At 39.6% G+C, this 26850-nt stretch overlaps 1 protein-coding gene across 1 annotated transcript; it reads left to right on the top strand.

Annotated features, from left to right (window-relative positions):
• Positions 1 to 16142: 16142 nt before the first annotated feature.
• On the top strand, positions 16143 to 17072 carry LOC103006392 (olfactory receptor 4B1). Its single transcript, XM_007181239.2, has one exon. It carries the CDS (start codon positions 16143 to 16145, stop codon positions 17070 to 17072), a length of 930 nt encoding a protein of 309 aa, XP_007181301.2.
• The last annotated feature ends 9778 nt before the right edge of the window (positions 17073 to 26850 follow it).

Raw genomic sequence — 26850 nt, 5'->3', positions numbered from 1 at the left:
GTGGGCTCAGGAGTTGTGGAGCACGGGATTGGTTGCTCCACGGCATGTGGGATCTTTCTGGACCAGGGCTTGAACCTGTGTGCCCTGCATTGGCAGGCGGATTTTTAACCACTGCGCCACCAAGGAAGTCCTTATGGAGTATTTTTGGATTATAGGTTTTTTGTTTGTTTGTTTGCTTTTTGCCATGCCACATGGCTTGTGGGATCTTAGTTCCCCAGCCAGGGATTGAACTGGGGACCTTGGCAGTAAGAGTGTGGAGTCCTAATCACTGGGCCACCAGGGAATTCTCTGGATTATAGTTTTAAATATTGGTTCTATTCCACTGTTTTAATCTTATTTATTTAGGGACATCAATAATATATGTTGGGCTTCCTTGATCTAACTTCCATTTCTACCTCTTTCTCTCTTGGTCTAACTTTTATTTCTACCTCCTCTCTGACACTTATTACTTCTTTAAATCTTGTTTTATTTCCTTTGGTTGATTATCTGATTTACTCTCATGCCTTTTATTCTATTTTCATTTGAATATTATCCTTTTTGTACTTTAATTTTCATTACTGACGAGATTTTGTCCTTTTATTTTTTTCCTGAGTTTAATCAACTCTCATTTCACCCACTCATTTAAAAAATCTTTTTCTGTTCTTAGTTTTTGTATTTCTGATTCAGTGTTTTATTTTCATATCCATAACTGTTTGAGTATATTTAGTTTGGCTTGGAGTACTATGTTGCAGATATCTTTCGCTTTGGGGTTGCACTTTTAATGGAGAATTTTTGGCATTTTCATCAGCAGAAGTACTTTGATTCACAATTTCAGATTTCTTATGGTACTTTTGTTTAGATATAGGTTTTTTTTCTTCTATTCCTATTAATTCCGTGGACATGGGTTGATTGCAAGAGTGTTATAGCTCCTTGTCTTCTAGTTGCATGTTTACACTGTAGGCAGAAAGAAGGAAGGGAGAAGAGTAAAGGATGATGAGTGAGGTACTAATTGGGCTCACCAATTAAGTTTGAGCTCTTTAAAGAAATTTCCAAAAGCTCCACCAGTTACCTTTGCTTACATTTTATTGACCAGACTTGGATCATATGGCCACGTCTAGCTGCAAGGGAGTCTGGGAAGGTGACTATTTTCCTCTGGGCAGGATTAGAAAGGAGTAAAGGAAATAAAGTATTAGGAGTATCTGTCACCAAAAAGGAGGAAGAAATGTTTTTATCACTTTGTTTCATAAAAGAAATATTTGTAATTAATTTTGGTGCTACTGATTTGATTTTTTAAAATAATTTTTATTGGAGTAGAGTTGATTTACAATGTTGTGTTAGTTTCAGGTGTACAGCAAAGTGAATCAGTTATACATATACAAATATCCACTCTTTTTTAGATTCTTTTCCCATATAGGTCATTACAGAGTACAGAGTAGAGTTCCCTGTGCTATACAGTAGGTCCTTATTAGTTATCTATTTTATATAGAGTAGTGTGTATATTTCAATCCCAATCTCCCAATTTATCCTTCCTCCCTTTTCCCCCGGTAACCATAAGTTTGTTTTCTACATCTGTGATTCTATTTATGTCTTGTAAATAAGTTCATTTGTACCATTTTTTTTTAGATTCCACATATAAGCGATCATATGATTTGATTTTTAATTTAGTGTTACGCCCCCTATAAATTTTGACACAAAGACCTTTCATTAAACTGGGTAATAGTCCCACTACATAATTTAAAAATCCTAATTAACATTTATGGGACACTTACCATGTATCAAGCATTGTGTTAGATAAACATTTTTTTTTTTTTAAAGGATTTTCTTATTTATTTATTTATTTATTTATTTATTTATTTATTTATTTATTTATGGCTGTGTTGGGTCTTCGGTTCGTGCGAGGGCTTTCTCCAGTTGCGGCAAGCGGGGGCCACTCTTCATCGCGGTGCGGGGACCGCTCTTCATCGCGGTGCGCGGGCCTTTCTCTATCGCGGTGCGCGGGCCTTTCTCTATCGCGGCCCCTCCCGTCGCGGGGCACAGGCTCCAGACGCGCAGGCTCAGCAATTGTGGCTCACGGGCCCAGCTGCTCCGTGGCATGTGGGATCTTCCCAGACCAGGGCTCGAACCCGTGTCCCCTGCATTAGCAGGCAGATTCTCAACCACTGCGCCACCAGGGAAGCCCTAGATAAACATTTTAACACAGGTTATTCCATTCCACATTCTAACAATCTTGAAGGTATGTATTATTATCTCCATTCAACAGATGAGAAACTGAGACAAAAAGCTGTTAACTAAATTGTCTAAAGTTACAAAACTACTAAGTGGTAGAAATAGAATCTGAAACCATTATTTTTTCCTGATGCAGTCTCTCCATTATTCTATGTTTTCTTTTATTTTAAAATTTTTCTTATGCTATGTTTTCTTTTAAAACTCAACATTTTTTGAAGCTTATTTTTAGTCATGGCAATATAGTGTCTCAGTGCTATTAATTTTTTCCAGAAGTTTCCTTTCCTCATGGGTATGGAAGTCATCCCATATGGCATCTGCAATTTTTCTCCAAGAATTGGCATCTACTTTTCAATGTGTAATTAAAGTTAGAGAATGATGCAGCTCAGAGAATTCATGAGACTATTGGGGTTGATATTATTACCAGTCTGCAATTACCAGAAACAGGTATGGGTAGTAGGAAACTGTCAGTCGTGTGAACTTATAATGAAGAATCCTATGAGATTTTAACCTGTTTCCTTCCTGAGTTTGCACAGTATAGTCTTCAAATCTGGAGTTTATATTTACGATGTCTCTGGGAGTCACAAATTTCTCTGTTTCCTTTTCCCCACAGCCGTTTTTATTTGATTTTGTAGAGAGTTTCCTGAATCTTAGGAATAATTTATTTTTAAAAAAGATTTTTTCATATAAATATTATAGATATTTCAGAAACACTTGGAAGCTACCAATAATAAAGAATTCTAAACACACATAACACAATTCGCAGAGATAAACATGAATACTGTTTATGAGTATATTACTTGAGTTTAAATACATCTTCACTTTTGGACTTTAGTATTTTCATTTCCCTGGTCTCAGTTTTGTTACAACATTTTTTGGGGGGACTTACAGATAAGATAGCATTGGGTAACCCTGCATAAGTAGTAGGCTTCTCTCAGACTCAGAATTCGAACAGTAAGAGGAAAATAATAATATTGTACCAGTTATAACACTTTATGATTCAACCGACAGAAAATCCTATTCCATGTATTTAAAAAAGTAATGGAATTCATTATCTCATGTAACTGAAAACATCTAGAGGCAAGGTAGGCTCCAAGTGAGACTTGATACAGTGGCTCAGATATTACCACTACCCATGAAAGCTCATGATTCCTCTTTGTCACAAAGTTGCTGTTGCAGTTCTAGACCTCACAAACACACCCACTCAAAACTACTTAAAGCAAATGTTTCTGTCACTTCTGATATGTTCTGCCCAAGATAGAGTACACTTCTTTCCTGTGACTCCCTCAGATTCCCCCCTGTCTTCCTGTCTGGGTTACTTTCCACCCACGAACTAATATTGTAGTCAAGGGGTGGTTTATGTACATCTGCTTAAACCAGTCAAAACCTGCCTCTAGGTGATCAACATCATCCAAATTACATGGCTGGGATTGGGGTGGTGTGGTTTCTCCAAAGCAAAATCTGGGTAGTTTTGACATGACTAGAGGAAAATAGATGCTGGGGAGGAAACAAAAAATGCTCAAAAAGAAAATTTGCCCTGTAGGATTGTTGTGACTCTTAGAGACAATGGCTACAAAATGTCTGGTATAGTGCCTGGCACATGGTAGGTACTCAATAAATGGCAATTATTATTATTGTGATCATGATCATCATCATAGCTTGTGTGGTACTTAAGTCTAAGTGACCTTGAAGCATAGATTGTTAGAGTGAGAAGGGACATGAAAGATAATCTAGTCCAGTTCTGTCATTTTATGTCTGTAGAACTGCAAACCATAGAGATGAAAGAACTTGCCTAAAGTCATCCAGTTTACAGCCCCTTCCCCTGGGCCAGTCCTCTTTTCTCTTCTCCCTTCAGACTCATACTCCCATGGTAACTCAGTAAATTGGGGTGAAAAACTCTCTTAATGTCATGTTTTTAGCTTCCCTCTTTCAGAGCATAATTACTGGATGTTTGTTAACTTCTAGAAGTTCTCTAAATTAATTGACACACATTTTGAACTTTTCCTAAGTCTGTTTCTTGGAAAAGTTTCACACTAGAGACAAAAAACCATGGGGGAATTTGGCCCCTTGATCACAGCATGGGGTTCAATTTATTTTAAATAGCTCAAGCATCTCAATATCGAAAAACAATCTTTGGTTTTCTAGAGAGCAAGTAGCTTTCCTAAACCAATAGCAGAACCTAAAACTTACTGGTTAGCTGTTTTCTGTAGCTATTTTTCTGTTTCTGAATAGTTGATCTAAAGATTGGCCATGGACTGATTTCCTGAATCTCTCTCTTTCTAATTTATCCACATCAACATAGGCTGTTCATTTTCTAAAAGATCACAAGGTCTATGGTGTTTTGTTGTATGGTAGCAAAATTGACACTTAATTGGCAACAACAATCACAAAATCAAAATCACTAGAAACGATCCCGGAAATAGTGCCTCAGCAACCTGACCAATAAGCAGCTGTGTGACTTTGAGAAGTCAGTTAAACTCTCGGGCCCTCAGTTGCTTCCTGGGTAAACTAAGGAGATTGGATTAATCATCTACAAATTTCTTTTCAGCTCTAAAGTTTCTTTGGTTTCACCTGGTACCTTAGCTGAGATTAAGTGGCTTAGCTCACTGGGGGCCTCTGATGCAGAGGAAGAAGCCCAGTGGAAGAGTTTTGTTGTGAAGAGAACCTTCTGTGTTCCAGCGTACACCCCTTCGGTCTCCTCAGCCCAGGACATCCGTGTGAGTGAAGAGTTCTTGCAGCAGAAGGAGAAATATTTCCTGTGCCTAAGGAGAAAAACCTTCATGCTCAACTCCTTGCTCTGAGACTGAACAATACCCATACAAGGGAGGTAATGCCATACCCAGAGACTTTCACAGGTTGACTGAGTGTGAGTGAGAGGCTCCAAATCACTGTGTAATCTAGCGTGAGTCATTCTTCCTCACTGAGCCTCAGTTTCTGCCTCTATAAAAAGGAGAGGACTAGACAGGATGTTTCCTGAAGTTTTTTTTTGGCATTCACATTCAGAGATTCCATGAAGTACCAGTTGGGAGTCCAAAGTGAGTTGTGGGAAGGAGGCCCTCGTGATGTGATTTGAGCTCATAGTAATATGTCTTCCAGGCTCTCTATCATTTTACTGTCATGTCCTTGTTAGATTTCTCTCATTGGTGCTTTATGTTAGAGGAGAAAATTCTACCTAGTTAGGGTCTACACCATCATTTACCTGTCTAGGGTTTTACATGCAACCCATGGATTATCTTGTAATCCTTGATCCCATGGTAAGGGTTTTATTTGGAGAGGTGGTAGAGGGAAGAAGAGGTTACCAACTAACTGTCTTTCTCCTGAGCAAGAGGGAAAGAGAAAGCAGAGAGAAATGTAAATAAATACCAGGAAGTCTGAGCTAATAATAATAGCTCCTATTTTTTGAGAGCTTCCTATTTGCCAGGCAACCCTGTTAAGTGCTTTATATATTTTATCTTGTATCTAATTCTTGCAACAACTATGCCAAATATGAATTGTTACCCCATTCTAAGAAAATAAGAAAACCTGTTCCCAAGGACGTATGATATGTAGTGACAGAGCTAAGAACTGGCTGCTAACGGCACTATTCGCTCTTATAACCACAAATCCAGACCCATCTGGGAGGAGAGTGAGTCAGCTCAACTAGGTGTCCTTACAGTATTTTGTTTTCCTCAGCTCTTCAGAGGTCCATGAACCTGGAACTATTCCCTCCAGTAAAAGATCATAATGGCATAGATTCTATGTCCATATCAATATGGGCATATCAAGCCAAACATTTTAACAAGAAATTGATCACTTTTAGCTGTAGTTTATTGACAGTTCTATCCTATGCCATGACATTACATGTTAGTCAGGACCCTAGAATGATTCCTGACGGTCCCTACGGTGTCCTACATTCTGCAGTTGAAAAACACCAAGACAATGGAAGAGAGGTGGGATAAGTGGCCAGGGAAAGAGCAGGGGTCACATCACATAGACCATGGGAGGGACTCTGCAGCTTCTTATTTTTTTCTATGGGAGCCAGGAAAGACATTGGTAGGGATTCTTTTTTTTTTTCTCCTTTTTTAAGAATGTGCGTGTGAGACCCAATCTGACTGATCTTTTGAGAGGATCTTGCTGACTCTGCTATCTGGAGAATAAACTTGAGGAGAGAAAGTGGAAGCAGGGAGAACAGTTAAGAACATATTGAAGTAATCCAGCCATGAGATAGTGGTAGCTTGGACTAGGTTAAATAGACATACAAGGCACATGGGACTGCATCACTTTGTATGAAACCTGGGTGTTGCTTTTCTCTCTTAAAAGTTGGTTTTCTTTACCTCTGGGGGCAATTAAGACATTCGATGTTACTTATTTTACTATTTATTCCATTGCCCACGAATAAGAGGCTCCAGGAATTCCCCCTGAGGAGTTAATATTGCCTTCCTATCTCTTCCTCCAACTTTGTTGAATACCAGAAGAAAATGGAGTGGAATAGACCCATGCCTTTTTGGACCATCTTTGTCCTGTTTTAGTGTTCACTACACCAAGACTCTGATGTCTACTCTGGACTGTAAGGAAGATAGACATATTTCTTCACCCAAGGATCAGGTACTCATAAGAATATTGTGGCATGAGAGACTGAACCAATAGCTAAGGCTAGGTTTTTCTTGAGCCACACGAGGGAGGGTACTGTAGTACTTTGATCTTCACTAGAAAAATGTCATTCATGTATTATGCTCTTTCCTTATTTGCTCTCCTTCCTCAGGTTCATCCCATACTCATGTTAAGGGAGGCCCTTCCTCCCTTTCTGGATTGGCCTGAGTTTCAGTCTTGACTCAACCACTCACAAATTGTGTTTCTTTGGGTAAGTAACTTAACCTCTCTGAGCCACAGTTTCCTCATCTATCAATCAGTTCACTACCTCAAAGTGTTGCAGGAAGAATGAAATGAGGAGAGGACGATAACATGCTTACCATTGTCCAGCACACGGTAGAAGCTGAATAAAGCGCAGCAGTATCTGCTCTTTTGGTTGTTGGGTTGACAATGAAAACAGTGAACATCAGGTAACCACATGCTTCAGTTTCCTTTAAGCCACCGGACTATTTCACAGCCTCTTTGGGTTGTTTTGGATGCCTTCCTTGTTTCCATTTCCCTGCACCAGTAAGGGAGCCCCATCTTGCTTCATCTCTCCTGCTCAGTTGTTCTTCCTGGGTGCCCTCCCCCCTTTTTTTAAAATTTTGAAACCTGATTTTTATCAGAAGTTTATTTTGATTTTATTATGTTTGATGCTAGTGAGGGATAAGACAGACATGAAAGCTTTTGAGTATAGATTTTTAGAACTGAGAGATGAGCAAAACTGACAATTCATATTCTTATCAAATCATTTTGAGTCTTGCAAAACAGAAGTTTTCTTGAATTTTCTGACATCTTCACATCTCATCCTGCCCCAAACTTGGAGGCTCTAACAAACATAAAACAATTTTTTTTTAACATCTTTATTGGAGTATAATTGCTTTACACTGTTGTGTTAGTTGCTGCTATATAACAAAGTGAATCAGCTATACGTATACTTATATTTCCATATCCTCTCCCTCTTGCTTCTGCCTCCCACCCTGTCTATCCCACCCCTCTAGGTGGTCACAAAGCACTGAGCCGATCTCCCTGTGCTATGCAGCTACTTCCCACTAGCTATCTACTTTACATTTGGTAGTGTATATATGTCAATGCCACTCTCTCACTTCATCCCAATTACCCTTCCCCCTCCCTGTGTCCTTAAGTCAATTCTCTACGTCTGTGTCTTTACTCCTGTCTTGCCCCTAGTTTCTTCAGAGCCATGGTTTTTTTTTTTTCTTTAGATTCCATATATATGTGTTAACATACGGTATTTGTTTTTCTGTTTCTGACTTACTTCACTCTGTATGAGAGACTCTAGGTCCATCCACTTCACTGCAAATAACTCAATTTTGTTTCTTTTTATGGCTGAGTAATATTCCATTGTATATATGTGCCACATCTTTATTCATTCATCTGTCGATGGACACTTAGGTTGCTTCCATGTCCTGGCTCTTGTAAATAGAGCTGCAATGAACATTGTGGTACATGACTCTTTTTGAAATATGGTTTTCTCAGGATATACGCCCAGTAGTGGGATTGCTGGCTCATATGGTAGTTCTGTTTTTAGTTTTTTAAGGAACCTCCATACTGTTCTCCATAGTGGCTGTATCAATTTACATTCCCATCAACAGTGTAGGAGGGTTCCCTTTTCTCCACACCCTCTCCAGCATTTAATGTTTGTAGATTTTTTGATGATGCCCATTCTGACTGGTGTGAGGTGATACCTCATTGTAGTTTTGATTTGCATTTCTCTAATAATTACTGATGTTGAGCATCCTTTCATGTGTTTGTTCACAATCTGTATATCTTCTTTGGAGAAATGTCTATTTAGGTCTTCTGCCCATTTTTGGATTGGGTTGTTTGTTTTTCTGATACTGAGCTGCATGAGCTGCTTGTAAATTTTGGAGAATAATCCTTTGTCAGTTGCTTCATTTGCAAATATCTTCTTCCATTCTGAGGGCTGTCTTTTCATCTTGTTTATGGTTTCCTTTGCTGTGCAAAAGCTTTTAAGTTTCATTAGGTCCCATTTATTTATTTTTGTTTTTATTTCCATCTCTCTAAGAGGTGGGTCAAAAAGGATCTTGCTGTGATTTATGTCATAGAGTGTTCTGCCTATGTTTTCCTCTAAGAGTTTGATAGTGTCTGGCCTTACATTTAGGTCTTTAATCCATTTTGAGTTTATTTTTGTGTATGGTGTTAGGGAGTGTTCTAATTTCATTCTTTTACATGTAGCTGTCCAGTTTTCCCAGCACCACTTATTGAAGAGGCTGTCTTTTCTCCATTGTATACTCTTGCCTCCTTTATCAAATATAAGGTGTCCATATGTGCGTGGGTTTAACTCTGAGCTTTCTATCCTGTTCCATTGATCTATATTTCTGTTTCTGTGCCAATACCATACTGTCTCGATTACTATAGCTTTGTAGTAGAGTCTGAAGTCAGGGAGCCTGATTCTTCCAGCTCTGTTATTCTTTCTCAAGATTGCTTTGACTATTTGGGGTCTTTTGTGTTTCCATACAAATTGTGAAATTTATTGTTCTAGTTCTGTGAAAAATGTAATTGGTAGTTTGATAGGGATTGCATTGAACCTGTGGATTGTTTTGGGTAGCATAGTCATTTTCACAATGTTGATTCTTCCAATCCAAGAACATGGTATATCTCTCCATCTGTTTGTATCATCTTTAATTTCTTTCATCAATGTCTTATAATTTTCGGTATACAGGCCTTTTTTCTCCTTAGGTAGGTTTAGTCCTAGGTATTTTATTCTTTTTTGCAGTGGTAAATGGGAGCGTTTCCTTAATTTCTCTTTCAGATTTTTCATCATTAGTGTATAGGAATGCAAGAGATTTCTGTGCATTAATTTTGTATCCTGCTACTTTACCAAATTCATTGATTAGCTCTAATAGTTTTCTGGTAGCATCTTTAGGATTCTGTATTTATAGTATCATGTCATCTGAAAACAGTGACAGTTTTACTTCTTCTTTTCCGATTTGGATTCCTTTTATTTCTTTTTCTTCTCTGATTGCTGTGGCTAAAACTTCCAAAAGTATGTTGATAATAGTGGTGAGAGTGGGCAACCTTGTCTTGCTCCTGATCTTAGTGGAAATGGTTTCAGTTTTTCACCATTGAGAATGATGTTGGCTGTGGGTTTGTCATATATGGCCTTTATTATGTTGAGGTAAGTTCCCTCTATGCCTACTTTCTGGAGGGTTTTTATCATAAATGGGTGTTGAATTTTGTCAAAAACTTTTTCTGCATCTATTGAGATGATCATATGGATTTTCTCCTTCAATTTGTTAGTGTGGTGTATCACATTGATTGATTTGCATATATTGAAGAATCCTTGCATTCCTGGGATAAACCCCACTTGATCATAGTGTATGATCCTTTTAATGTGCTATTGGATTCTGTTTGCTAGTTTTATGTTGAGGATTTTTGCATCTATGTTAATCAGTGATATTGGCCTCTAGTTTTCTTTTTTTGTGGCATCTTTGTCTGGTTTTGGTATCAGGGTGATTGTGGCCTCGTAGAATGAGTTTGGGAGTGTTCCTCCTTCTGCTATATTTTGGAAGAGTTTGAGAAGGACAGGTGTAAGCTCTTCTCTAAATGTTTGAAAGAATTCCCCTGTGAAGCCATCTGGTCCTGGGCTTTGTTTTTTGGAAGATTTTTAATCACGGTTTCAATTTCAGTGCTTCTGATTGGTCTGTTTATATTTTCTATTTCTTCCTGGCTCAGGCTCAGAAGATTGTGCCTTTCTAAGAATTTTTCCATTTCATCCAGGTTGTCCATTTTATTGACATATAGTTGCTTTTAGTAATCTCTCATGATCCTTTGTAGTTCTGCAGTGTCAGTTGTTAGTTCTCCTTTTTCATTTCTAATTCTGTTGATTTGAGTCTTCTCCCTTTTTTTCTTGATGAGTCTGGCTAATGGTTTATCCATTTTGTTCATCTTCTCAAAGAACCAGCTTTTAGTTTTATTGATCTTTTCTCTGGTTTCCTTCATTTCTTTTCATTTATTTCTGATCTGATCTTTATGATTTCTTTCCTTCTGCGAACTTTGGGAGTTTTTTGTTCTTCTTTCTATAATTGCCTTAGGTGTAAGGTTAGGTTGTTTATTTGAGATGTTTCTTGTTTCTTGAGGTAGGATTGTATTACTATAAACTTCCCTCTTAGAACTACTTTTTCTGCAACCCATAGGTTTTGGGTTGTCGTGTTTTCATTGTCATTTGTTTCAAGGTATTTTTTGATTTCCTCTTTGATTTTTCATTGATCTCTTGGTTATTAAGTAGTGTATTGTTTAGCCTCCATGTGTTTTTATATTTTACAGTTTTTTTCCTGTAATTGATATCTAGTCTCATAGCATTGTGGTTGGAAAAGATACTTGATATGATTTCAATTTTCTTAAATTTACCAAGGCTTGATTTGTGGCCCAAGATATGATCTATGTTGGACAGTGTTCCATGTGCACTTGAGAAGAAAGTGTTTTCTGTTGTTTTTGGATGGAATGTCATATAAATATCAATTAAGTCCATCTTGTTTAATGTATCATTTAATGTTTGTGTTTCCTTATTTATTTTCATTTTGGATGATCTGTCCATTGGTGAAAGTGGGGTGTTAAAGTCCCCTACTATGATTGTGTTACTGTCGATTTCCCCTTTTATGGCTGTTAGTATTTGCCTTATGTATTGAGGTGCTCCTATGTTGGGTGCATAAATATTTACAATTGTTTTATCTTCTTCTTGGATTGAACCATTGATCATTATGTAGTGTCCTTCTTTGTCTCTTGTAATAGTCTTTATTTTAAAGTCTACTTTGTCTGATATGAGAATTGCTACTCCAGCTTTCTTTTGATTTCCATTTGCATGGAATATCTTTTTCCATCCCCTCACTTTCAGTCTGTATGTGTCCCTAGGTCTGAAGTGGGTCTCTTGTAGACAGCATATATACGGGTCTTGTTTTTGTATCCATTCAGCCAGTCTATGTCTTTTGGTTGGAGCATTTAATCCATTTACATTTAAGGTAATTATCAATATGTATGCTCCTATTACCATTTTCTTAATTGTTTTGGGTTTGTTATTATAGGTGTTTTCCTTCTCTTGTGTTTCCTGCCTAGAGAAATTCCTTTAGCATTTGTTGTAAAGCTGGTCTTGTGGCGCTGAATTCTCTTAGCTTTTGCTTGTCTGTAAAGGTTTTAATTTCTCCGTCAAATCTGAATGAGATCCTTGCTGGGTAGAGTAATCTTGGTTGTAGGTTTTTCCGTTTCATCTCTTTCAATATGTCCTTCCACTCCCTTCTGGCTTGTAGCGTTTCTGCTGAAATATCAGCTGTTAACCTTATGGGGATTCCCTTGTATGTTATTTGCTGTTTTTCCCTTGCTGCTTTCAATATTTTTTCTTTTTATTTTTGATAGTTTGATTAATATATGTCCTGGTGTGTTTCTCCTTGGATTTATCCTATATGGGACTCTCTGTGCTTCCTGAACTTGATTGACTCTTTCCTTTCCCATGTTAGGGAAGTTTTCAACTATAATCTCTTCAAATATTTTCTCAGTCCCTTTTTTTTTCTCTTCTTCTCCTGGACCCCTAAAATTCGAATCTTGGTGCATTTAATGTTGTCCCAGAGGTCTCTGAGACTGTCCTCAATTCTTTTCATTCTTTTTTTCTTTATTCTGCTCTACAGTAGTTATTTCCACTATTTTATCTTCCAGGTCACTTATCCGTTCTTCTGCCTCAGTTATTCTGCTATTGATTCCTTCTAGAGAATTTAAAATTTCATTTATTATGCTGTTCATCACTGTTTGTTTGCTCTTTAGTTCTTCTAGGTCCTTGTTAAACGTTTCTTGTATTTTCTCCATTCTATTTCTAAGATTTTGGATCATCTTTACTATCATTACTCTGAATTCTTTTTCAGGTAGACTGCCTATTTCCTCTTCATTTGTTTGGTCTGGTGGGCTTTTACTTTGCTCCTTTATCTGCTGTGCATTTCTCTGTCTTCTCATTTTGCTTAACTTACTGTGTTTCGGGTCTCCTTTTCACAGACTGCAGGTTCATAGTTCCTGTTGTTTTTGGGGTCTACCCCCATTGGGTGTGGTTGGTTCAGTGTGTTGTGTAGGCTTCCTGGTGGAGGCGACTGGTTTCTGTGTTCTGTTGGATAAGGCTGGATATTGTCTTTCTGGTGGGCAGGACCGCGTTGTGTTTTGGGGTGTCTGTGAACTTAGTATGATTTTAGGCAACCTCTCTGTTAATGGGTAGGGTTGTGTTCCTGTCTTTCTAGTTGTTTGGCATGGGGTGTCCAGCATTGGAGCTTGCTGGTTGTTGAGTGGAGCTGGGTCTTAGCGTTGAGACAGAGGTATCTGGGAGAACTCTCGCTAATTTATATTACATGGGGCCAGGAGGTCTCTGGTGGTCTAATGTCCTCTCCCACCTCAGAGGCTCAGGCGTGACACCCTGCCGGAACACCAAGACCCTGTCAGCCACATGGCTCAGAAGAAAAGGGAGAAAAAAAAGAAGGAAAGTAAGGAAAAAGTAGAATAAAAAAAAATAAAGTTATTAAAATAAAAAATTAAAAAATATTATTAAAATAAAAAACTTTAAAAAGTAATTAAAAAAAAAAGAAGAGAACAACCAAATCAATAAACAAATCCACCAATGATAACAAGCACTAAAAACTAAACTAAGATAAATATAAAAATTAGAAACTGGTTAGTCGCATACAGGAAACCCCAAGTCTACAGTTGCTCCCAAAGTCCACCGCCTCAATTTTTGGATGATTTGTTGTCTATTCAGGTATTCCAGAGATGTAGCATACATCAAGTTGATTGTGGAGATTTAATCCGCAGATCCTGTGGCTGCATGCAGAAATTTCCCTTTCTCTTCTTTGTTCACACAGCTCCTGTGGTTCAGCTTTGGATTTGGCTCCACCTCTGCATGTAGGTCACCCTCTGCTGTCTGTTTTTCACCCAGACAGGAGGGGGTTAAAGGAGCAGCTGATTAGGGGGCTCTGGCTCACTCAGGCCAGAGAGAGGGAGAAGCATGGAATGAGGAGCGAGCCTGTGGCGGCAGAGGCCGGTGTAACGTTGCAACAGCCTGAGGTGTGCCGTGTGTTCTCCCAGGGAAGTTGTCCCTGCATCATGGGACCCTGGCAGTGGCGGGCTGCACAGGCTCCCAGGAGGGGAGGTATGGGTAGTGACCTGTGCTTGCACACAGGCTTCTTGGTGGCTGCAGCAGCAGCATTAGTGTTTCATGCCCGTGTCTCTGGTGTCTGCTCTGATAGCCACGGCTCGCGCCTGTCTCTGAAGCTCATTTAGGCGGTGCTCTGAATCTCCTCGCCTCACGCACTCCAAAACAATGGTCTCTCTTGCCTCTTAGGCAGGTCCAGACTTTTTCCCAGAGTCCTTCCCAGCTAGCTGTAGCACACTAGCCCCCTTCAGGCTGTGTTCACGCAGCCAACCCCAGTCTTCTCCCTGGGATCTGATCTCCAAAGCCCAAGCTTCAGCTCCCAGCCCCAACCCGCCCTGGCGGGTGAGCAGACAAGCCTCTCAGGCTGGTGAGTGCTGGTCGGCCCCAATCCTCTGTGCAGGAATCTACCTGCTTTGCCCTCTGCACCCCTATTGCTGTGCTCTCCTCCATGGCTCCGATGCTTCCCCCACCACCACTTCCAGTCTCTGCCAATGAAGGGACTTCCTAGTGTCTTTCCCTAGGAAAGTTTTCCTCCTTCACAGATCCCTCCCAGAGGTGCAAGTCCTGTCCCTATTCTTTTGTCTCTGTTTTTTCTTTTTTTCTTTTGCCCTACCCAGGTATGTGGGGAGTTTCTTGCTTTTTGGGAAGTCTGAGATCTTCTGCCATCGTTCAGTAGGTGTTCTGTAGGAGTTGTTCCACATATAGATGTATTTCTGATGTATCTGTGGGGATGAAGGTGATCTACACATCTTACTCCTTTGCCATCTTGAAGGTCCTCCCAAACATAAAATTTGAAAAATACTAGCAAGAAAAAATTTCCAGCAGCAGATTTGTGGACAGCCAGATACTTTTGGAGATGGAGTTGACAGAAATTGAGCTCCAAGATTTTCTCAAATGGGGAAAGCAAGCCAAGCTCGCAAGATGGCGGCTGCTGAGCCCATCCTGGGAGGAGGTCGCCCCTTTTTTTAAATGCCTTTCAATGTTCCGTTTCTTCTCCAGTTTTAGCCAGATAACTTACTGAGGATTCTCTCCGCATATTTTCACCTTGTGTATGTCTTCAAATTCTCATTAAGAGAAAAATTGGGGGGAAGTAATTAATCTATTTCAGCATGGATGCACAAGAGGAAGAAGGAATCATAAGAGGAAGAAGAGATATTTCAAAGTCGTTTTAAAAGCAGAGAAAATCTTGAGAGTTTTCTCTGCCTCGTTTTTTAAATGTGTCATTTAATTCTTTGAAATTGCAAGCTTCCTGAGAGTGAGAGCCATCTTTCTTCTTTCATATGTCCTGAATCGCCTAGGCACACGGTAGGTACTTAATAAAACATTTGGTCAAAGCATTGAATTAAAATAAACCCTTACCTCCTTCTGACAAAAAGGTTTGCCAATGGCAGGAAAACTGGAAGACAGAAACGAGCAAGCTGGTGAATCCCCATATATTATATTTGAACTACGTTTGATAGTGAGCTGTGTTCTCAACAGCTTCCAGATTTTCACTTTGGTCTCAGATGTCAGAAATTTCAAAAAATGTGTGTAAAAATTCATGAAGCTGTGGGATTGAGTGGAACCATAAGGCCTGAAATAATTCAGAAGCTTGTCTAGTTCAGACAAGAAAATATCGATGACATTCCTTAGAAAGGGAGAAATATCAATGGGACTGGCATTTCTGGGGAATAAAAGGAGAAAACGAGAGATTCAGGAGCAGAAGTTCACTTGAGAATTTCTAACATAAAGGCATGGTGAGAATGGGATAATGGTTAGTCATTAATATCTATAGCTGGTTATTAATGTTGAAGATGGTAATTATTTTTTCAGTGTGGTTTCCTTGAAACAACATACTAGTTGGAATAAAATGATCTGGTTCTTGTTCTGAATCCATTTCTTACTGGACGGCTTCGCTAATTCACAACCTCTCTGAGCTTCAGTTTTCTCACTTGTAATATGGGGATCATAGAATTTTTGTGAGGTAGATTGAATCATAGAGTGGGATACTGAGCACTGAATGAATAAACATTTACTATATTAGCAAACAAATAAATAAATAAACCAGTCAGATATTATGTGTGAAAGAGTTCTATCAACAGGCAAGTGCTAAGTAAACATGAAGGATTGGTGTTATGATTGTGTTTGTTTTGTCACAGGTCTCTTCTCTTAGATCCGTCTTCTTTGAGTGGAATCCATGGTGAGTAAAAATAATGTAACTGAGTTAATTTTCACTGGTCTTTTCGAGGATCCAGAGGTGCAGAGAATGTGCTTTGTGGTGTTTCTTCCCGTGTACTTGGCCACGGTGGTAGGCAACGGCCTCATTGTTCTGACGGTCAAAGCCAGTAAGAGTCTGCATTCCCCCATGTACTTCTTCCTTAGCTACCTCTCCCTCGTGGAAATCAGCTATTCCTCTACTATTGTCCCTAAATTCATCACAGACTTACTTGCCAAGATTAAAACCATCTCACTGGAGGGTTGTCTGGCTCAGATATTCTTCTTTCACTTCTTTGGGGTCACTGAGATCCTCTTGCTTGTGGTGATGGCTTATGACCACTCTGTGGCCATCTGCAAACCTCTTCATTATATTAACATTATGAATCGTCAACTGTGTCATGTATTAGTGGCTGGTTCCTGGCTTGGGGGCTTTTTTCATTCCATAATTCAGGTTCTCATCACCATCCAATTGCCCTTCTGTGGTCCCAATGTGATTGACCACTACTTCTGTGATCTCCAGCCACTATTCAAGATTGCCTGCACTGACACCTCTGTGGAGGGGGTTATTGTGTTGGTCAATAGTGGCTTAATTGCTCTGTGCTCCTTCCTTATCTTGGTGACCTCCTATATTGTCATTCTGGTCAACTTGAGGAACCATTCAGCAGAGGGAAGATGCAAAGCCCTCTCCACCTGTGCTTCTCACATCACGGTGGTCATGTTGTTCTTTGGACCTGCCATCTTCTTCTACATGCGACCCTCCTCCACCTTCACTGAGGAAAAACTGGTGGCCCTGTTCTACACAGTGGTCACCCCCATGCTGAACCCCATCATCTACACACTCAGAAATGCAGAGGTGAAAATTGCTATGAGGAGGTTGTGGGGCAAAAAGGAGAACTCAGGGGTGGAGTGAAAATAGGAAAGTGATTTTAAAAAGTGTGTCTGATTATTCTCTGTTCTTGAAATGGATTTTAATTTTAGTGGGACATTCAAGAATGGCAGAAATAAATGTAAAGACTTAATGTTACTGCTACTGTGATTCTCCTTAGTAACCAAAGACTCCCCACTAATCTGGTGTAATGATCAAAGGACAGAGGTCAGATTGGTTTCATGATATCCAACAATATCATGAGATTAGGAAATATTAAGACTTAAGCTAAGTGAAAATGAAAAGGAGAACATTTTGACAAGTGTTTTAGAGGTTAAATCACTTATTCTTATGATCTCCTTCCTTTCTCCTTTTCTTCATCCCTCCCTGCCTCCCTTCTTTCTTTCCTTACTTTTTTTCCCTCCTTCCTTCTTCATGTTCCCCTCTTCATTCAACCTCCCTAGCAATAACAATCAACATTTCATTAAAAAAGGAAACAAAATAGAGGAATTATCATGGGATATTTGGGGAGGAGGGTAACAATCTGATCTACTCTTTCGACGTGGGTAAGTGTGTCTTTGAAAATTGCATCCAGGGATTTTTCTATTCTTCTGGTTGTTTTGGCATCTTGTACCATAGACCATCTGATCACAAGTACCAGAAAAGTCCCTGGAGCAATTTCAGTTCTTGTGACATGTTGGCACAAAAGATAGTCCTTAAATCTTCTCTCACAATGTCTACCATCAATAAATTAAAAAAACAAAAGGTCATAGATTCTAGCTATCAATAGGGAAAGGTCAAGTCAAACATTTTAACAAAGCTTTATCTATAGTAAATAAATATAGAATGTAGGAAATTCTTGTTAGGCATAACTTGAAGAATGAATGGGTGGTAAGTAATGTCCAAGTATGTTTCTATGCCATACTCTGTACTTTATTCTAACTGATCAGGCCAGGTCCATTTCTTGTCATGCCTATTAGTGTTTCTTGGTGAAGTAGGATGAGACAGACTGTGTCGACATTATTGTTTCATCTCTCAGAAACTCCTTTCACCCAACTGACTCTTATCATTGTGGACAATTTAGAGAATATCATAAAATTTGCCCCTGTTGGCTTTAGGATTACACAGACTGGCTTTGCATTTGCCCTCCATCCTTCCAGCATTCCTTGAGGATCAGGGGAAATAATGCAGGCAGCTCCCTTGCAGAGCCGTGGAGCATCATAGTATGCTACAGACCTTAAGGGCTTTTCCCTTTCTCCTCAGGTGCTGATTGAGCATGTAGGTGAATAGTGGTTTTAAAGGCACCAGGAAATCTTCCCCACTTCCCTTGTTGTCCCCACTAATCACGGCCATGGATGACCATTAATAATCTCTGAGAAAATGCCACTTCTTTTGTCTGGAATGACTTTACTACCATTTTCCATATGGCAAACTCCTATGCATCCTTTAAGACCTAGGTTAAAGTCATCTCCCTTATGAGGCCTTTTCTGACCTCCCTCCTCCTTGGGCTGAATTTGTGTCTCCTGTCCATGTTTATTTTTACATGCATTTATCATTGCCCTTATGACTTTGATTATATTATTTTATATGTGTTTCTCTCTTTTAAACTGTAAGCTCTCAAGGGCAGGACTACCCACTACCCCTTCTTCTTCTTTGTGGCTCTAAATATTGTGCATGTAATTGGTAGTTTATACGTGCTTGTTGAATATAGAAACTTTTAGACCCATGTAAAATCCTCTCTACATCAATTCTTACTAATTCCTTCTGAACACTTTCATGGTGAGGAGCACTTCTCTTCCTGTTAAACTCTGAAGAGCTCAGGCTCTGAAATTCATCAGGCTGTTTCAATTTCCTCTTAGCCACAGTCCAAGACCCAAGCTACCCAACTTCTCTGAATACCTGTTTTTGCACAAATACAATAAGATTATCAATGGTATGAACTTCATAAGATTATTCTGAATATTATATAAGATAATATACACATAAAGCTTTTAGAAAAGAACATGATATAGAGTTGTACCATGGACCAATAAATATTAGCCACCATCATCATTATTATGCCTCTTCTCATATTGGTCTTCTTTCTTTCTTGGGGAGCTACTTTGAATAAGCCTTGATTGCACCCCAAAAAGCTTTCAAGCATTTGAAGACAGTTCAGTCCTTCTGTTTTGAAGCTTCTTTGGGATAAACATTCTCTGTTGCTTAATTGCTTTTTTTTTTAATTAAAAAAATTTTGGGGGAGGACTTCCCTGGTGGTCCAGTGGTAAAGAATCTGCCTTCCAATGCAGGGACATGGTTTTGATCCCTGGTCCGGGAACTAAGATCCCACATGCCGCGGGACAACTAAGCCTGCGTGCCACAACTACAGAGCCCGTGCGCCCTGGAGCCCACACACCACAACTAGAGAGAGAAAACCTGCACACCACAACTAGAGAGAAGCCCGTGAACCACAACGAAGAGGCCGCATGCCTCAACGAAGCTCTTGCCTGCCGCAACTAATAACCAAAAAAAAAAAAAAAAAAAAAAATGATTGGAGTATAGTTAATTTATATTGTTGTGTTACTTTCTGCTGAACAGCAAAGTGAATCAGTTATACATATACATATGTCCTCTCTTTTTTTAAGATTCTTTTCCCATATAGGTCATTACAAAGCATTGAGTAGAGTTCCCTGTGCTATACAGTAGGTCCTTATTAGATATCTATTGTATATAAAAAATTAATTGCTTTAGAGTGCCTAGCACAGTACCTGGCACATCATATGTGCTCAATAAATATTTGTTAAGTGGATGTTGACTGTCACATGGCCTCCCTATTCATCTTTTATGCCGAATGCTCCTATATTTAGTTAATGTATATTTGAAAGCGTTTGATCCAGAACTAAACTTAGTGGAGTTACCCTCCCTTTGTCTTGATGTGTTGCTAGGACTGTAAGATGCAGGCTGTGACAGGAGCCTCTTACTCACGTGCATCTTTAGGTTCCTCACTGAGAGCTACAGAAAGAACATCATCAGTGAACTCTGAGTCATTGAATACTGCATGGGCAGATAATATCTACTCCAAATGAATTGTCATAATTCTCAGGGATTACCTCACCTACTGAGAGTTGAGACTTGGTGAGTCTATTGAGAACTAATTACTCGCTTTGTTCTGGTCTCACTGGAAAAACACAGGAAGCAAAGGAAAGCATTTTTCCCATTGTTTTAAGAGACAGAGAGTGTTGTAAAGTTCACGAATGCCTACTAAATTCACAGATGCAACAGTCTAATTATACCACTTATTGTCGAAGGTCATGTAGTTAGTTCTCAATTGTTGATTCAGTCACAGCATTAAAAAATGTATTTTCTGGAAAATAAATATAAAATAATCTCACTAAAGGAAATTTGGTAGCGTGATGCAAACTTTCCCCCCATTTATTATTTGTATTCTTTTTGGTATAGGTTTGACTACTTACAACAGAAAATAAGGGCAACTTAAGAGATAGAACTACAGGAGTACAGAGGGAGAAAATCCAGCATGACTGTGGAAGTCCAACAGTATTATCAGAAATTGAGACTCTGCCATCTTCAGCATGTAGCTTCAACCTATGTATGACCTCAAGGGACTGCTAATACTCCAGACCTGTGCTGCCCAGTAGGACTCATGCTATGCTGGAGATGTCCTCTGTGCTATCTAATATGATAGTTAGATAATATAATCTAACTGCTAATGAGCAGTTGAAATGTGACTACTGAGACCAAGGAACTGAATTTTAAATTTTCTTTAAATAAGTTTAAATTTAAATACTACATATGACTAGTGCATGTCATATTGGACAATACCACTCTAGCATTTCATCTATATTCCAAGAGGCAGTAAAGGGATGATGGGGGTGGGGGCAGTGGGCGGGGGAGAATAAACTGATCATTTTCTTTTTAGGAGATTTTCCAAAAGTGCCACACAGCAATTTTGCTTTCATCTTAGTTTATTGAAATTAATCACATGGCAACCCTTAATTGCAAGGGAGTCTGGAAACTATAATCTTATTTTAATTTTTATTATTTATTTTAAATTTATTTTAAATTTATTTTATTTTATTTTGTCTGTGTTGGGTCTTCGTTGCTGTGCGCTGGCTTTCTCTAGTTGCGGTGAGCGGGGGCTACTCTTCGTTGTGGTGCGCGGGCTTCTCATTGCGGTGGCTTCTCTTGTTGCGGAGCACGGACTCTAGGCACACGGGCTTCAGTAGTTGTGGCACGTGGGCTCTAGAGCACAGGCTCAGTAGTTGTGGCGCACGGGCTTAGGTGCTCCATGGCATGTGGGATCTTCCCGGACCAGGGCTTGAACCTGTGTTCCCTGAATTGGCAGGCGGATTCTTAACCACTGTACAACCAGGGAAGTCCCTATAATCTTTTATTCTGTGTAGAATTGTTTTTAACTAAAATCAGGGTTCTGTTCTGTTCTCAAAGAGGAAGAAGAGAATGGATATAAGGATTGGGACTTATTCTCAGGCATTTGGTTACACATATATTCTCGGAAAACATTCTGTTTTCTGAAGCAGCTGTGGTCTAGATCAGTGTTGCCATGAGAACTATCAGTGATGATGGAAATGTTCTAAATCTATGCTAATACATGGTAGTGCCTAGCCATGTGGCTAATTAGCATTTGAAATATGCTTAGCACGACGGAAGAATTGAATTTTTAATTTTATTTAATTTTAACTAACTTAATTTTAAATAGCTACATGTGGCTGGTGGCTACCATATTGGATACGCAGGTCTATAGCACTTCAGTGTTTACTTCTGCAAACTTGTAGCTATTGTTCTGGATGGGGGCAAGATTGCTCCTGTGCCAAGTACCCTGATAGGTCTGTGGTTGACTACTATTACATCTCATCTCTCACTAACCAGCTCTTCTAACTATCTTGAGGTTAGGGTTATTTTTGTACTTAAAAAAAAAACCCTTTTAAACTAGACTTGTAATTGATTTACTTACCACAGTTAGACTATTATAGAAACTGACTTGGACTACATTTACCTTTATCAATGACATTCAAACACACTCATATGTTTTTATTATGTTAAACAGCATCCTTTCATTTCAGCTTGAATAATGCCTTTTAACATTTCTTTTTTTAAAAAATTTGTTTATTTATTTTTGGCTGCGTTGGGTCTTCATTACTGCACGCAGGCTTTCTCTAGTTGTGGTGAGCGGGGGCTACTCTTCGTTGCGGTGCGCTGGCTTCTCGTTGCGGTGGCTTCTCTTGTTGCGGAGTACAGGCTCTAGGCGCGTGGGTTTCAGTAGTTGCAGCACGTGGGCTCAGTAGTTGTGGTTTGTGGCTCTAGAGCGCAGGTTCAGTAGTTGTAGCGCACGGGCTTAGTCGCTCCACGGCATGTGGGATCTTCCCGGACCAGGGATCGAACCCGTGTCCCCTGCATTGGCAGGCAGATTCTAAACCACGGTGCCACCAGGGAAGTCCCTTTTAGCATTTCTTGTAAGACATCCCTAGTAGTGATGAACTCCCTCAGTTTTTGTTCATTTGGTAAAGTCTTTATCTCTTCTTCATTTCTGAAGGACACCTTGGCTGGGTATGGTATTCTTTTTTAAGATGCTTTCTTTCTTTCAATATTTTGGAATATACCATCCAATAGCTCCTGGTCGGGTGTGGCCTCAGGCTGTACTCCCCGATTGGATGGTGCCAGTGGCTGTGCGCTGTATCTAGGTGGGGGCTGCAGGATATTCCCTGAAGTTGGGTGGGGCTAGAGACTATGCTCTGTGGTCATGTGAGGTCGCTGTCTGGGTGGGTGCAGATGCAGGCTATGATCTGTGATTGGGCGGGGTCATTGCTGGTTCCCTGCCTGGTCAAAGCTGCAGGCTGTGTTTAGCAGTCAGCTAGGCTCCTTTGCTGGACTCTGCTGCTGGGTGGGGCTGTAGGCTGGGCTCGATGGTTAGGTGGTAATGTAGGCTGAGCTCTGAGGCTGCTCAGGGTTACTGTTCAGACTCCCTGGTTATGCAAGGTCAGAGGCTGTAATCAACAGTTGTGCAGGGCTGCTGGCTTGGCTCCCTGCCTGGGCAGGCCACAGGATGTGCTCCATGGCTGCTGGGTGTCTGTAGCTTCACTTCCGAGAGGGATGACTGGAGACTATGCGGTGCAGTTGGGTGGAACTGGGAATTTGCTCACCTTCCCAGGAAGGGTCATAGAATGAGCTCCACAGTTGGTTTTGTCCATTGGCTGCGTATCTGAATAAGGCAGAACTGCCAACTGAGCTCCCTGGTGAGACAGGCCCACTGGCTTGGCTCTGCAGATGGGCAGGGCCATTGGCTGGGATCTCTGCTTGGGAGCCATTGCAAGCAGGAACTTGGTTCTCCAAGAGCTGACTGCTGGTTGCTGTAAGTCCCACCCCTCTTCTTTGTCTCTATCTGATCCCCAGTGGTTGGGCTCTGCAGTTTCACACAGTGATCTCCATGAGGAGAAACCTGAGTGGGCCTTCTGGGAAGTGTCCTGCAGTGCTGGGGAAGCTGGATGTCTGCCTTGTGTTCTCTTTTTCCTACTGGAGAAACTGTACCCAGGAAGACAGACCCTCTCAGTGCAGCAGTGTGGTGGTCTAGGGGAGGGGTGATGCAGTCAAAGTTAAAATCCTTATCTTACCCATCTAAATGGGTCCTTCTTGGTCTCTGTTGCGGCGGTGGAGGTGCTTCAGCCTCAGCTTTGGGTTCTGAGATTCACACAGTGGTGTCTTGTCTATGGAGAGGTGCTAGCTGGTCTTCTTGTGAGGGAGGCTGGAGTCGGGAATAAACTACGTTGCCATATTGATGAAATCTATTGGGAATTTTGAAAGGAAACTTCCTTTAAAATGTCCAGAACAGGATTCCTGTATTTCCCTGCAATTCTGCTTCCCCCACAGTCATTCCTATCTCAGTAAATGGCAACCATGGTCTGATTGCTCAAGGCTATTTTATACATAAATACATGTACACATAAATACATATGATTCTCTAAAAAATTGAGGAATAACTGGCATAACATTCTATTAGTTTAGTTTCAGGTATACAATGTAATAATTCGACATTGGTATATATTGTAAAATGATCACTGCAATACGTCTGGTTAATATCTGTGACCATACATAATTATACATTTTTTTTTCTTGTGATGAGAACTTTCAAGATCCACTCTCCTAACTACTTTCAAATATGAAATACAGTATTATTAACTGTAGTTATCATTTCACCCCCGGGGCTTATTCATTTTAGAATTGGAAATTTGTACCTTTTTACCCCCTCCACCCATTTTGCCTACTCCTCACCCCCAGCCTCAGGCAACTGCCAATCTGTTCACTATATCCATGAACTTGGTTTTGTGTTTTTTGTTTTGTTTTGTTTTAGATTCCACATATAAGTGAAAGCACATGGTATTTATCATTTTCTGTCTGTCATTTCACTCTGATTGGTCTAGTCTAAAACCCTAGAGGTATCCTCGATTGCTCTATTTTTTTGCTCTCCTAAATCAAAACATCAGCAGATCTTGTTAGTTGTATTTTCAAAATACATGCAGAATCTAAAAACTTCCTAAAACCTTCACTGCTACCCTCCTGGCCTGAAACACAAGCATCTGTTGACCAGATTATTATGATGTTCTTCTAACTGGTTTCCTTGTTTTTCCCACTCCTGTATTTCCCACTCCCCTTCTTTTCAAGATAGCAGAGATCTTGGCAAAAGATGACCTTTCCTTACTACCATAATAAAATAATAACCACCAGCTTTCCTATCATTCTTAACCTGTCTTATTTTTCTTGATAGGACTTATTACTATCTAATTTGCATATCAAGTTTAATTGTTTATCATTTGTCTCTACTTCTATTATGCCCTGGTAGGAACATGAAGGATGTAACCTCGATGAGCCTGGGGACTTTTTTTTTTTTTTTCACACACACACATTGTATCTATTTTTTACAAGAGATAAATAAACTGACACCAAGCATTGTAAATGGATGACCACAACAAAAGCAACAATGATTGCAATTACCAAACACGAAACACACTCATACTATGTCATAATATTGACATTCAGTCCAGTAATCCTCCACTGTAACAGCTCCTTTACTTTGCAGTGAAAATTGATTTGTATATTTTTTGCCTCTGAGTCCTTGAGGAATTTTTTTTTTTATTCAAACAGAAAGTCACAAAAATTATAATCATCCTCATCAGTTCACTCAGTCCCATGTAATTAATTTTTTTTTCATCTTGATCTTTTGTTAGCACTTTTATGAATTCATCAGTTTTCCATTAGAGTTCTGAAAATGCTTCTTCATTCAGTTCAGCAGTATAGTCAGTTACCAGAAACCTGTACTTGTCAGAGTCTTTTCCATGAATTCCTTGAAGATGAAACCCTTTTATAGGAACATTTTTGCGAAAACATCAGAGTACACCAAGAACTGTCTGTAAATGACAAAAGACTTAAAAATGACCATGGTTAAAGATTTGATGAAAGTTCATAATAATGCAATTGACAAGGAAATTTAGTTATTTCTGAGATATACATTTTAAAGTAATAACTAGAATTATGACTTATAACATTATACCAGAACATATAAGAATTTTAGAAATTTCATGTAATGTCTGAAACATTTATATTAACATATTTCCATACAGATAACCCAAAGAAAGTTTAGTATTAGTTGTTTTGTTTGTTTGTTTTTTTATACTGCAGGTTCTTATTAGTCATCAATTTTATACACATCAGTGTATACATGTCAATCCCAATCACCCAATTCAGCACACCACCATCCCCACCCCACCACGGTTTTCCCCCCTTGGTGTCCATACGTTTGTTCTCTACATCTGTGTCTCATTTTCTGCCCTGCAAACTGGTTGTTCAGTACCATGTTTCTAGGTTCCACATACATGCGTTAATATACGATATTTGTTTTTCTCTTTCTGACTTGCTTCACTCTGTATGACAGTCTCTAGATCCATCCACGTCTCAACAAATGACCCAATTTCGTTCCTTTTTATGGCTGAGTAATATTCCATTGTATATATGTACCACATCTTCTTTATCCATTTGTCTGTCGATGGGCATTTAGGTTGCTTCCATGACCTGGCTATTGTAAATAGTGCTGCAATGAACATTGGGGTGCATGTGTCTTTTTGAATGATGGTTTTCTCTGGGTATATGCCCAGTAGTGGGATTGCTGGATCATATGGTAATTCTATTTTTAGTTTTTTGAGGAACCTCTATGCTGTTCTCCATACTGGCTGTATCAATTTATACTCCCACCAACAGTGCAAGAGGGTTCCCTTTTCTCCACACCCTCACAAACACTTGTCTCTTTTAACCCTTCCTATAGGAAGGCTTACACTATTTTAGAACTGTTAAATTTCAGTAAATGTGATAGGTTAATGGAGGTGGGCTAGTCTGCATAAAAAGAGACTGTGTCACCTCAGTTTTCTTCTGTGCCATTCCTTAGTGCTAGTGTTTAAGAATCTCCTTACAAGCTCACACTTCAAGTGATCTTCTCTATCACACCTGTTACAATAATGTTTCTTCTTCATCTTCCATTAAGCCCTCCTCTGTCTCCCTTTCCCATAGACCCAGTCTCATTTAAGCTGGAGGAAAGGGAAATCTGACATCAGGGAATCATACTCTGATATGTAGGTTAGTTTCTTTAAAGCATTTTTTTTCTTTGCAAGAGCTGAAAGAGGGGGAGAAAGTATTCAAGTTACCAGTGATAGAAAAGAGAGGGAAGGAAATACACATAAAACAACTGAATTTTGTTATGTAACCTTCCCACACGTTTATATAGAGAACTGTCCTGACATTTCAAGAATTCTAATAGTCTCTGATC

Source organism: Balaenoptera acutorostrata, chromosome 9 (genome assembly GCF_949987535.1).
Source record: "Balaenoptera acutorostrata chromosome 9, mBalAcu1.1, whole genome shotgun sequence".
Classification (NCBI taxonomy): Eukaryota; Metazoa; Chordata; class Mammalia; order Artiodactyla; family Balaenopteridae; genus Balaenoptera; species Balaenoptera acutorostrata.
This window is presented reverse-complemented; position numbering and strand designations above follow the sequence as displayed.

Coding starts and splice junctions, on each gene's coding strand:
- LOC103006392 (XM_007181239.2), top strand. CDS start 16,143: ATGGTGAGTAAAAATAATGTAACTGAGTTAATTTTCACTGGTCTTTTC.